We start from the raw sequence: 13,097 nt of genomic DNA on the forward strand, positions 1-13,097 counted from the left end.
GACGCAATGTGTTTGTCTTTGTTGTGGACCAGGGGCCGTACTTATCAAGCTTCTTAGAGTGCCATTTTTCACTTAAGTCCTGAGAATTTGCGAAATTTAGTCCTACTCTCAAACTTAAGAATAAAAGCTTTTTATCAACGTTCTTAAGTCTAAGAATCACTCCTACTCTCCACGATATTTAAGAGACCTTCAGAGGTGTCTTAAGTGGTTAGGAGTTGCCAGCAGGGGATGGCACTGAGGCGAGAGAGACGTGCGCGAACGTTCAGGGAACGGAACAATGTTTTTTGTTTTTTTTGATGACGAGCAGCTGATCAAACGGTATCGTTTAGACAGAGCGGATATTATTTTTGTCACAGATTTAATACTTTTCGATTCCTTGTTGATTTCTGCATGTGTCTGCAGTGGGCTAGTATATATAGAGCCACCCACACCAGTTTCAAATTAGTTGCCTAATTAATGAATTGGAAAGAAAATGTTATGACAGTAGCGTATGTGTGTGGCCGTGAGGTGAGTGACGTCAGTGAGTGTGTGGGCGATAGAAGAGAGGGAGCGGTAGCGTGAGTGCCGGCGGGGACTAGTTTGTTTTGTATTATTTTGTAGTTTATTGTCAAAATATACACTCCCATTGTCCACTTAAATATTTCCAAGATATTTCTTTATTCTTAGACAACGGATTCCCTTCCGTGATTGGTCATTTCTATGGACACAGAAATGACGTCACCTAAAATTCCATTTACGGCACATAGTAATGTCGTAATTCAGCTCTGAGTGTGACACTTAAGATTCAGTCCTACACTTCGCTGAAAGTGTGAGTAAGACGCTTGATAACTAACTTTTAAGTGCAGCTTTCAGCGAATAATTTATTTACTCTTAAGTCAACTCTTAGCAGACTTCTTAGGAGTAATTCTAAGAAGCTTGATAAGTACGGCCCCAGGACAAGGCAGTGCATGTGTGTTGATGTGCTCCACATTCCACAGGTACCTCTTTAGTCCAGCACCTAATGACGGTCCTCATCAGGGAACACAACCGTTTGTACTCAGGGAGGGACCAGGAGGGCCTCAACGTACCCCAAGTGGAGCATCCCTTTCAGGGACATCAGCTCCACAACCGCAGCCTCGGTGCCTGGATCTCTGAAGAAGACCTGCAGAGCTGCCCCGTCCCCAACCCCGAACAAGAACTGGACAGCAGCGCCTCGTCGCTCGATGCTAAACTGTGTGCTGCCGTCACGCCCACGCAGACCCCGAACCCCGTCCCAAAATTAGGTTCTTCTTCGACGAAAGCCGACACGGTGGTCAGTCCTAGTAAACAAGCCAAGAGCTTACCTTCTTGGAAGTACACTTTTAAAAGCTCCTCCGCGCCTCGTTCTCAGCCGCAGGCTAAGCAGAGCGGATCGGTGCCAGACCCAAGCGGCGTGTCCTCTGGGGGAGGAAGTAGTAACTGGCTGATGAACGGTTTGTCCTCTTTGAGGGGCCACAGGCGCACGTCCTCAGGTGAAAGGTCAACACGCGACCGGGACTCAACAGGTTCCTCCCAGAGACTTTCCACCTACGACAACGTCACGTCCTCCTCCAGCATGGGAAGTGTCCAGAGTGTGGCCAGCACACCCTGGTCTACTTCCTCCTGCGAGATCTCGGCGCCCGAATCTGGAAGCGGCGAGCAGAACTGCGGAGTCGTGAGTGAAAGCGGAGATAAAGCGGAGTGGACGGACGCTCCGAGGGAGGCGGCGCGAGGACGGGACGGGGATGTGAGCGCAGATCCCGGCTCTGAGCGGGACAGCTGCGAGGCCATGGAGCTGTGCAGCAGCAGCGCCGCCTGCAGCGAGAACGGCAACGTGAGCACGGCCGCCGGAGTTCCATCCATCGTCACGTCTGAGGATGGGGACGGGACTGAGGTCTCGCTGGGCAGTCTGGTGGACGGCCTGAAGGACCAGCTTCACAAACAGAAGGCTGCCTACGAGGCCAGGATCCAAAAGTAAGTACCGTATTTTTTGGAGTATAAGTCGCTCCGGAGTATAAGTCGCACCGGCCGAAAATGCATAATAAAGAAGGAAAAAAACATATATAAGTCGCACTGGAGTATAAGTCGCATTTTTGGGGGAAATTTATTTGATAAAACCCAACACCAAGAATAGACATTTGAAAGGCAATTTAAAATTAATAAAGAATAGTGAACAACAGGCTGAATAAGTGTACGTTATATGACGCATAAATAACCAACTGAGAACGTGCCTGGTATGTTAACGTAACATATTATGGTAAGAGTCATACAAATAACTATAACATATAGAACATGCTATACCAGGGGTGGGCAATTAAATTTCACCGGGGGCCGCATAAGCAACCCGGGCACTGCTGGAGGGCCACACGACAATATTTCAATTAAATTTTGCTCAATATTATTTTTGATATACCGTAAGATAAATAATAATGATGATAATAATAATAATAATCAATAATAATAATAATAATTTAATTTAACCTAACTTAACTTTATACAAAAGCAGATTGCTTTTGATGGTCACTTTATCCTGCATTATCCAACATTTTTCCCCATCAGATTTGGACAACCATCTGTTGTTAAAAATAGTTTTTAATCATATTTATTTTATATAGTTTTTTTATATTGGTTTTATATGTAATTGTTTTTTCTTTTTATTCAGTCGTTGGTGGAGCTAAGGATAATATTTGAATATTGTTTTTAATATTGTTGTGCAGCACTTTGGAAACATTTTGTTGTTTAAATGTGCTACATAAATAAAGTGGATTGGATTGTCACACCTGCCAGCTTGTCCCAACACGCATTTACCTCTGTGAACAAGTGAAGTGAAGTGAATTATATTTATATAGCGCTTTTCTCTAGTGACTCAAAGCGCTTTACATAGTGAAAACCCAATATCTAAGTTACATTTAAACCAGTGTGGGTGGCACTGAGAGCAGGTGGGTAAAGTGTCTTGCCCAAGGACACAACGGCAGTGACTAGGATGGCGGAAGCGGGAATCGAACCTGCAACCCTCAGGTTGATGGCACGGCCACTCTACCAACCGAGCTATACCGCCACCGTTGTCATTACCTGTGGTTGTCTCTTTAATTGACTGCATCCGAGCTCTCATCCAAAGTTAGCGAAAAACAGTCCATGTCTCCGGGCATTATCAGCGCAACAAAGTCCAATAAGCACTCCTTAATAAACTCTCCGTCAGAAAACGCCTTACTTTTTCTGGCGCTTTTGTGAGAAATGACGAAACTTGTCCTGACGGCTGCATCTCTGGGGGTGTGAAATATGGCACAAAGTCCTTGTTGGGTTTGCAGTTTTACCATCAACGCATCAGCCTCCCTTGCGCGCGCTTCATCAGACACATTCCGGTATTTTCCCTCGTGTTTCTTCGTGTAGTGGCGATTAAAATGATATTTAAACACAGCAAGCTGTGTACCACACATTAAGCACACGGCTTTACCATTAATTTATGTAAAGAAATACTTGGCAGTCCATGTCTTGTTGGAAACACGCCATTCCTCATCAACTTTTCATTTTTTAGCGTCTCATCACTTGTCTCTATGCACCTTCACTCACAGGTTCCCCCCGGACATACGGCATAAATAACACATTTCAAAATAAAAGCAGCACAGTTGTATTGCGCGCACGACATAGATGTTTTTTAAACTTTATTTTGTCATTTGTAATTGCGCCGTTCAATTCACTCACAATCGCACACGCGCATGCGTCCACACGGAAGTAATACAAATAACGCTTTTCAAAACAAAAGCAGCACCGTTGTATTGCACACTCGACATAGATACTTTTTGAAATGTATTTTGTCATTTATGATTGGCCTCACGCGGGCCGGACAGGGATGCGCAAAGGGCCGGATGCGGCCCGCGGGCCGTACAATGCCCAGGTCTGTGCTATACGTTTACCAAACAATCTGTCACTCCTAATCGCTAAATCCGATGAAATCTTATACGTCTAGTCTCTTACGTGAATGAGCTAAATAATATTATTTGATATTTTACGGTAATGTATTAATAATTTCACACATAAGTCGCTGCTGAGTATAAGTCGCACCCCCGGCCAAACTATGAAAAAAACTGCGACTTATAGTCCGAAAAATACATAGGCGCCGATCTACATTTCTGCCAGTGGGTGCTCGGTCTGTGTGTACTAGTGTTGTCCCAAAAGTATTTTGGTACTTTTCTAAATAAAGGGGACCACAAAAAATGTGTGTGTGTGTGTGGAGCAGGTTGGAGGAGTCCAGCGCTGCCTTGTGTGCACACCTGGAGCGTCTGGAGCAGGCGATGGAGCAGGAGAAGAAGAGGCAGCGCATGCTGGAGATCAAACTACGGAACTCTGAGCGCGCTCGCGAGGACGCCGAGAACCGCAACAAGCTCCTGGAGAAAGAAATGGAGGATTTCTTTGCTACTCTCGGGGATCTGACCACGACGACGAGGACCAGCGATATTTGACAGGCGGGTCGGCAACCCGGGTTTGTCTTAAAGGACTCATGTCTTTGTTGGGAAGAAGAGAAGAAGTTTGTAAGCAAACAAAAAGGTGAGCTCATTCAAGCGACCAAACTGAAGCACGTAAAATGAGTTATTTCTGCAATTTGGACACCATGAGGTGTGCGTTACAAGATGGGCGTTCATTGTGAGTCCAGCAGAGAGGTGTGGAGTAGAAGGAGCAGTTTTATCCTAAGAGTGGAGCTTGCACTGCAGATAGAAGTTCCTCTACTCCAACATGCAACTCTCTGCTGGCTCCTCAGGCTCTTCCAGTGCCTCTCTGGTCACATGACTTCCTCCGTGTCTTACGACTTGGCAGCCATGTTGACTCGTGGCACCCGAAGCTAAACACTGCCCTTAAAAAGAAAACCTGTCTCTTCCTGGTTGTGCCTTCAGGGAACTATTTTGTCTTTTAAATATTACGAAAGAAGAAAGCGGCAAACAGAAAGCGACTCCCTCAGAACACACGTCCTGTTTTTGTGTACGTGAAGAAAAGTGCCGATGACCAACAACTTAGAAGGTGCCAATTATTGTGAAAGTGAAGAATGTATCCTAGTAGTGAATGTAACTAACAATGTTCAAGGTCGGCCATTCAATTGTCCTTAGAGCGATGCATGCTGGGAAAAAAAGGGCCCAACAAATGAAAATGTGCTTATTTTTATTTCATTCACTTTAGAAAGACGTTTTGTCTTTGACTACTACCACTAAGAAGCAATTCCATAGAAAGACAACCCAAAAATATCAACTTTTGTTTTTGCTCCCATTTCAAAGGCATTTTTCTCTCAGATTTTCACAAAAAAAAATGTTAGTGAGCACTTCTGCAGGATTAATGTTTCCACATGTGCGGTTATGGAGTACAATATTTGATGGGGGGTGGGAGGGGGGGTTGTGAACGTAGAAAATGTTTTTGGTCTTCAAGCCCATGAAAAATGGTAGAAAAGACAAAAGTATTGTTGATATTTTTGTGTCTCAGCTCAGTCGAAATGTCTTCAAGGGTCATCAATGGTGCTTGTTCTTTATTTATTTGTGCATACATTATTGTAATGAATGAACACCTATGGGAATAAATTTGACAATGTACATCATTTGTGCTGTTTATCAATGACTTAACTCTTTTCACCAGAAGTGGCGTCTTTGGTCGGACGCGAGAAGTCACAGGTTTGGCCCCGCGGTGTGTCTCCAGCTTAACTTGAAATATCTGACAGCCTAACTGCTGGTAATTGACCGCCATCTTGTGGACAACAATAGCATGTCAATGACCATGAAATTGACGTTAAGAGTAAAATGAGCACAGCATTAATTTGACATTTCCCACTCATGGGGCAAATAGAACGCAGAAAGTCAACACACACGGTCACACATAACAACTTGCTCACTGAACATTGTGGATATTATTAAAAAAAACATCCAAGCCATATATATACATAATTGCACCCATTTAAATCCACTACAATGCATGATGGGAAAAATGTTAAACACTCCCATCAAACGTGTTTATGTTTGCCGCATTTTAGCTGCTTGAGATTTCTGAGTGATTACAAAACTTTAAAGAGGTCATCACAGAAGTAAAAAAGGTAGGAGTCGAACTTTCACATACTCATATACTAATATTCAATGTTTTATCGTTTGTACTTCCTATTGTATTGTCACAGTCTGTGTGTTGTTGTTCAGTCTGTTAGCTAAAGCTTGTTTAAATCAATGCAAACTGATGCAAAATTATATAAATGATTGTTGCTACGTCACTACGTCGGCTGTGTGGTGAAAACGTGTTATGAGTTATGAGTGTAAGTGTGGGTGTGTTTGCTCGAGTAGGACAGCGTACTGACGATCACCCTTGAAAATAGGGCTTTGTGTGTATGTATATATACACACACGTACACGTATGTGTATATATGTATATATATATATTTATATATATATATATGTTGGGGTTTTTTGCCTAATGCGGCCCACAGATCAAAAAGTTTGGACACCCCTGCTTTAGACTAAATGGTGAACGGAGCCCGATTCTGATAAAGGAAAACAATCAAACCTCTTTAAAATGTGTGTGAAAGAAAAAAGCATAAACTATAATCCAAAGTGTATTCTTTTATTTGTAGTACACAGTTTGATTTTGTTCTCATGTATTTTACTGTAAGGAGGCATCATGTTTTCTAGTAGTGCACAAACCAGCACCATACAATATGATATGACTCGTATGGACTATTATTATTATTAACATTATTGGTCTTACCACAGCCTAGAAATCTGTCAGCCAAGTTGACACATTACACAGAAATATCAGGACAAAGAGAACAAAACGTGATCTTATTGATTGATGAATGAAAGAGGAAAAAGGATTGACAGTAAGTACCAACACTTTGTTTACCTCCAGGAGGCGCTAAGAGAGCACATTTTGCTGAAGGTATTGCACATTTCAAGTTGGAAAACAACAAAAAACAGAAGGCTTCTTCTCCTCTCACTTCCAGGTCAACTTTACATTATGTACAAATCTGAAACACCTTTCTTCTCTTTTTGTCAAATAAATAAATAATGCAATCTGATATTCACATGTCTCGTGGTGACATCACCGTGTGGCAGAAATTCACGGGAGGTAGTTCATCAAAGCGGACTGTTTTTTAATTAACGAAGACATCATTCGTCCGTGATAACAAAGCAATGATGTTTCCTTTTAAAAGCTGCAAACGGTTGAAAATTAAGAGCACTTAAAAACAAAGTTTTGATTGTTTTGAGTTAATATAAACGTGATTGCTGCCTTGCTTCACATGGAAAATCCAAACAACTGAGTAAACTTTGCTAATACAGCATAATGATTATGATGATTATGTGTAAATGTGCACAATTCTACCTTATGTTGGGTTGCACCTCACAAACTTACTGAAACGTACAATAAATTAAACTATGAATATAAAAGTGACGACCTGCTAATACATGACATAACCTTTCCATTGTTTACATTATTTTACCTGTGGAAATTCATGCTTTCCATTGGCTATTTTCTATTTTCATCTGAAAATAAATATTTTAAATCAATATATTGTCATCTAAAAACATTTAACATTTTCATATCAATTCATATTTATATATTCATATGTATATTCATATTAATCTCTACTTAATGTTTTTTTTTTAATCAAAATAGAAAAACACAATTCAGTGACTTCTAAATGGCTGTTTAGTTTTACTTTCCAAAAACAGACAAGTCACTAAACTATATTTTTTCTTTTTTTTTGCCAATAGTTAATTGGAGGGTTGTTTTTTTTTACAATTTGTGCCCCTTTTCATCCTCAAAAATGTTTAAGTTTTAATTATGAAGGGGAACATTTTTTTATTGTATTTTTATTTTGTTTTAAATGTTGCTTTTGACTTTGCATTGGTTGCTCTTTATGTAGATTTGTATATAAATCTAGGTAAAATAAAAAAGAACAACAGTAGAAACCTCTCTTATGATTATTCTTTATTGAAAAATTGGACAAGAAGGCTGCTACTTTTTCCCCCAACTTTTGAACAATGCGGCTAATTTATGGATTTTTGTACGCTAACTGCTAAATTATGGAATTGATTAAGCGAAGAAATCAAACAAATGTACTAAAATGATCCACTTTAAGAAACTGTTTAAACTGAAAGGTTTTACAAAGTACGAGGAAGAAGAATCCTCAAACATATTAAATACAATTACTTTTCTGTTTTGTTTGATCAGCCGTTTTACTGCCGTGTTACGTGTAAAACATTTTTCTATGTAAATAGCTTATTTCACAGCGTACTGGTATATATATGTGGCTTATAGTCCGGTGCAGCTAATATGGTAAAATGTTTTTTTCTTGTAAAATTTGGTGGGTGCAGCTTATAGTCGAGAAAATACATTAACAAAATGTGTATTCTCTTTATCTGTCAAATGTTTAAATGTCTGAATAAATTAAACTTGAAACTTAAATTGGATGTATTTGGTTGCAAAATATGTTTTGTTAACTATAGCTTAACTCCAATTTTATACCAGTTTGTTTCTCCTAATCTTTCTGGACTGATGCAATTTTAGAAATGATTTCTGTTTTGACACGAGGGGTTGCCATTGGCTACCAGTGATCACATGACTTATCACAGTGAAAGCAATAAAGCGATATTAATAAGTTGGCTGGTGCAACCCAAACTAAGTGAGATTGTTGTTCTTAAAAGATCAATAATAATAATAGTAATATTAATACAGTAGTTGTTGCCATGTTGACGATGTTGGACATAAATTACATAATAAATCTACAAAGACGGAACAGACAATTACACTAAAAGCATGTTTGCTGCAAACTGAAAAGAATACACGTTGTTTTATTTAAGTACATAATTAATTACCCCAGCAGGCAGACAAACAAAAAGCATCATGACCAATACAAAAAACTGCCATAAACTTTATGTTGCAGTGTTGTTTGACTTGACTTGATTTTTATCCGACTACACAAACATGTCAGCTTTCTCCGTCATTCATTTGTGATCATCAAGTGTCGTATTCAGCAGAAAAATTTAGATTTAGTGAGTTATTTGAGGGTCACTTTGATGAAAGACCTGGATGAACTTGCCTTGTCTGACACTGATAGTGTCCCTTAAGGGTCAAACTTGAGTTTTAAAAAAAAAAAGCTAGTGTTCTCCATGCCACAGTTGTTGGTTGTTTAAATCTGTCCATTAAAAGCAACATGAAAGACGTGTTGCAGCACAACAGGCACTTCTCTTAGATTACAAAAACTCAAAAGGACATTATTGCATATTATTTTCATTTTAATCTTATTTTTGTGCTGCTGTTTAGTTGACATGCGGCTTCTTTTCAACTGCAGGCTTCAAAACCAAAAGGCTGAGGTTCCGTTTTTTGGGGGCGCCATGAAGCCAGTGTTAAGTTACTAATACCAGGATGATGTTCTTCAATCACTTTCTCATCCACAACCAAAACTCACTTTACGTCCTTAAAAGCTTTTTAACGCTCACTAGCGACACATGCAACACTTGCACCTGTTTAGGTCCGTCTGGTCCTCATAAACATGTCAATGAAAGGATTCAACATAGGTAGAAAGTCACATGACGTTTACAGGACAGCATTTTAAAACTCGCCTTCTTACCTTTTCAGACCAAATCATTGAAGTGGCTTCAAAAAGTCTTTTACAGAATGGAGGTGAGGTCCGGGAAGGGGTGGGGCCTGCATGGGTATTATCTGCAGGGGCCCGGCGCCCCATCGCCCGTTTCTGGGTCCGTGGAGGCAACACAGGGAGAGGAGCGTGCGGGGGTGGGGTGCTGGTGGTGCTGCTGCAGGGCATCGCTGATCACTGCTGCACCTGTGCTGTGAGACAGTAGCGCATCACAACGTTGTGTAGCTCATCGTCATGCCAACAATCACATTAGCTTGTTAGCGTCCGACTGACTAAGTGACGCCACTAAGGGCCACAAAGGACATTAAAACCAACCAATGGATGCTGGCTGTCCTTTAACGACACCATTCTTTGTCCTTTCCTCCCAGTCCAACACTTCTTTGTAGATCAACTCTGAAAGACAAATTAACACAATTTGACGTTTTAAAAATTTTTTCTTCCAGCAATGTAAAAATTAAGCAAAAAACAAAAAAAATCATGAGATATTTCATCGATCAAAATGTTTGTGTTACTTTCAATTTGGGATGCAACGATTATAGATTTTGACAGTACAATTATAGTCTGAAGAATAATCCCGATTATTATGCATTGAAAATTTATAAAACTACAGATATTAGATATGTTGATGTGTTATTTATTACTGGTGAAAATACCCTTAAACAAATAACATAGTAACAGTACAAAATAATATATATATAAACAAAATAGTATTATTAATAATAAATCAACAGTTGTTTAATTAATATAAGCCAAATATTATATTAATCCCCAGGGGAAGATGTTCCTCATGTAGGTATAAACTCATGTGTTAGTCATCTATGCCTATTTGTTCATTTTTAATCATCAATATGCTGTGTTAATAACTGGAATGCACAAGCAATCCAAGGTTGAATGGTCACTGAATGACAATCTGGACAGGAGTACCTGTTGCTGTTTGTTTACATTGAACTGACTAAAAGCTAAACTACTGATTGTTGTTTATATTTAACTTAATTCTTCATTAAGTAACTTGCCACAAACATGATTTAGCTCAGTTATTATTATCGTACCTTTACATTGGCAAGTAAAGCGGGGTGGTGACACTCTGAATCCCGGTTAATAGTCAAACCCCTTATAGTTGCATCCCTACTTTCAGTATGACAACAGGAGGTGTGCTACTACTAGTAACCAGCAGAGGGAGCAAGTACTAAGGCTCAACTATCTATCCATCCATCCATTTTCTACCGCTTGTCCCTTTTGGGGTCGCGGGGGGGGCTGGAGTCTATCTCAGCTGCATTCGGGTGGAAGGCGGGGTACACCCTGGACAATTCTCCACCTCATCACAGGGCCAACACAGATAGACAGACAACATTCACACTCACATTCACACACTAGGGACAATTAAGTTTTTGCCAATCAACCTATCCCCAGGTGCATGTTTTTGGAGGTGGGAGGAAGCTGGAGGACCCGGAGGGAATCCGCGCAGTCACGGAGAGAACATGCAAACTCCACACAGAAAGATCCCGAGCCCGGGATTGAACTCAGGACTACTCAGGAACTACTATTGGAATATTTAACACTCAGGGGACAAGGCTGACTTTTTTGTTTAGAGTAACAACAAAAATGATGGCCAACAATACAGCAAACATGTACTATCATACATGACTCTTCCTACCAATTTCATCATGTTGAATTTTTTACATATCAATGTCCAATTCTTTCACAGGTGAACAATACACTCGCAGTTAATCCACAATGCTCCAAAATTAAAATAATTTTGAAATTTGTATTTTTTTACTCAAATCTCTCAATCAACTACAGCACTAAACACAAATACCAAAGAAGTAATGTTTTGGGGTTTGTTTTTCGTTTGTTAATTATTTAACTTTAACCCTTTGAGGGCATTTTGATTAAACGGTCACATTTTTAATTACCGGTAGTAAAAATTTGCAACACAAGATATTTTACTAATGTAAACCTGCGACATTATCTGCCCAAAAAGCATCCAAAAGAGTCAAAATAATAAGTAAACATTACATATTTTTGTTCAGGACTGAATTTAATGAGAAATTTAAGCAAAACAGTAATCAACAAAATGAACCAAATGTTTTGCAATTCAAGAATCTGTATGTGCTGTTTGGCTTTGAAGATAATTGTTACTCCCTCAGAGGTCTTAATCAAGGCTCAAGTCGTTCGTTTTGCTCACAGACATTTATTTTAGCCACGTCTTCTTCACGTTACCAACGATGCCAAATATAATGCCGTCAGAACTAATAAAATAAGCAAACATAACTTACAATTAGTCTGACATCCAAAAAAGAAAACACATTGATTTCACATACATATCAGAAGTAATCATACCTCATTGGCCTCATAAAATCCAAGGGAATAAAGTTTATTTTCAATTCAAGACTCCATTAAAGTCTTCCACATCAAACAATGTTCGTCTCATGCTGTTTTCTTAATTCTGTCACATATTAATTGTCCCCCCAACAAAATGACCAAACCGGAAAAAAATATATATCCCCCTCTCAATTTACATGGGTTTTGTAACAAAAATAAAGTGAACATAAACTTGCATGAATTGTTGGGGCTGCAACTAACGATTATTTTGATAGTTGATTAGTCAACAACTATCTTAAAGATTAGCCGACTCGTCGCATAATAAAGCATTAACATATTTAATGGCTTAAATTTTTCCATCAAATTTGGAATGTATCTAAAGTTATTTTAGGCATGTGCTTACAAATAACAACGATTACTAATTCATTCAAAAATATGTATTTGTACTGTAACTGTGCTTGAGTCAACTGTTGAACAAATTAAAAAGAAAACAAAGGCAAAGGGGTAAAAAACACAATTACTCTTGTTTATGTATTAAAAAAACAATTAAAATAGCTGCAATGAAAAACAACAAAACACAAGATTTAACTACTTCGAAAAGAAAAGAAACATTTTGTGATGTTTAAAAAACTGCACACTGGTATATTGACTATTGATTAACTCCAGTTAATTCTTAAAATGTTGGCTATTTATTAGATTGTATGTTCGTTATTGTGCCTTTTTTTACGGCATTACAAATGGACGCTACTTTAAAAAGTACTTGAATTTATGCAAACAAAGTTTAGCTGGCTGACTTTGGCTAAAATGTTAGTTAGTTATTTTTCACACAGCTTTGTCTCACATTTGTTAGCTCGCTAGCAAGGCACAAGCTAACAATCCTAGGTTGAGACAGCATCCTCCCTCCAGATGTCTGACATCATACCTCTGCATTAAATGCTCGCGTATCACATATATACTGCCATAAAAACAAGTTCCGCTTTGCAAAATGAGGTATTTATGTTTTTAACAAGAAGAAGACAAAATGTTCTCACACTTTACGTGTTGTTTACATGCGAGTGGCGGCGCGGACCCACTTCCGCCCGGAAAAACAAGGGATGACGTCACGGCTATTGTCGATGACAAATTTTATTGTCGACAATGTTGACTAATCGTTGCACCC

The 13,097-nt window shown here is 39.2% G+C and overlaps 2 protein-coding genes across 5 annotated transcripts in view; one reads left to right on the plus strand and one right to left on the minus strand.

Moving 5' to 3' along the window:
* Window positions 1-5,677, plus strand: part of si:dkey-191m6.4 (rho GTPase-activating protein 22) — a 69,489-nt gene extending 63,812 nt beyond the window's left edge. The window contains exons 9-10 of the mRNA XM_062056125.1: window positions 978-1,971; window positions 4,235-5,677. Coding sequence (XP_061912109.1) covers window positions 978-1,971; window positions 4,235-4,457 — 1,217 coding nt within the window. The 3' untranslated portion in view covers window positions 4,458-5,677. The remainder of the gene's footprint in view (window positions 1-977; window positions 1,972-4,234) is intronic.
* A 3,113-nt stretch (window positions 5,678-8,790) lies between these two features.
* The window catches only part of mapk8b (mitogen-activated protein kinase 8b), a 43,477-nt gene continuing 39,170 nt past the window's right edge, over window positions 8,791-13,097 (minus strand). For all 4 annotated transcript variants that reach the window (XM_062056129.1, XM_062056126.1, XM_062056131.1 and 1 more), the window contains 2 exons: window positions 9,932-10,009; window positions 8,791-9,807 (listed from right to left, as the gene is read on the minus strand). In XM_062056129.1, coding sequence (XP_061912113.1) covers window positions 9,791-9,807; window positions 9,932-10,009 — 95 coding nt within the window. In that variant the 3' untranslated portion in view covers window positions 8,791-9,790. The remainder of the gene's footprint in view (window positions 9,808-9,931; window positions 10,010-13,097) is intronic.

The sequence above is a fragment of the Entelurus aequoreus genome, linkage group LG08 (genome assembly GCF_033978785.1).
Source record: "Entelurus aequoreus isolate RoL-2023_Sb linkage group LG08, RoL_Eaeq_v1.1, whole genome shotgun sequence".
NCBI classification, from domain to species: Eukaryota; Metazoa; Chordata; class Actinopteri; order Syngnathiformes; family Syngnathidae; genus Entelurus; species Entelurus aequoreus.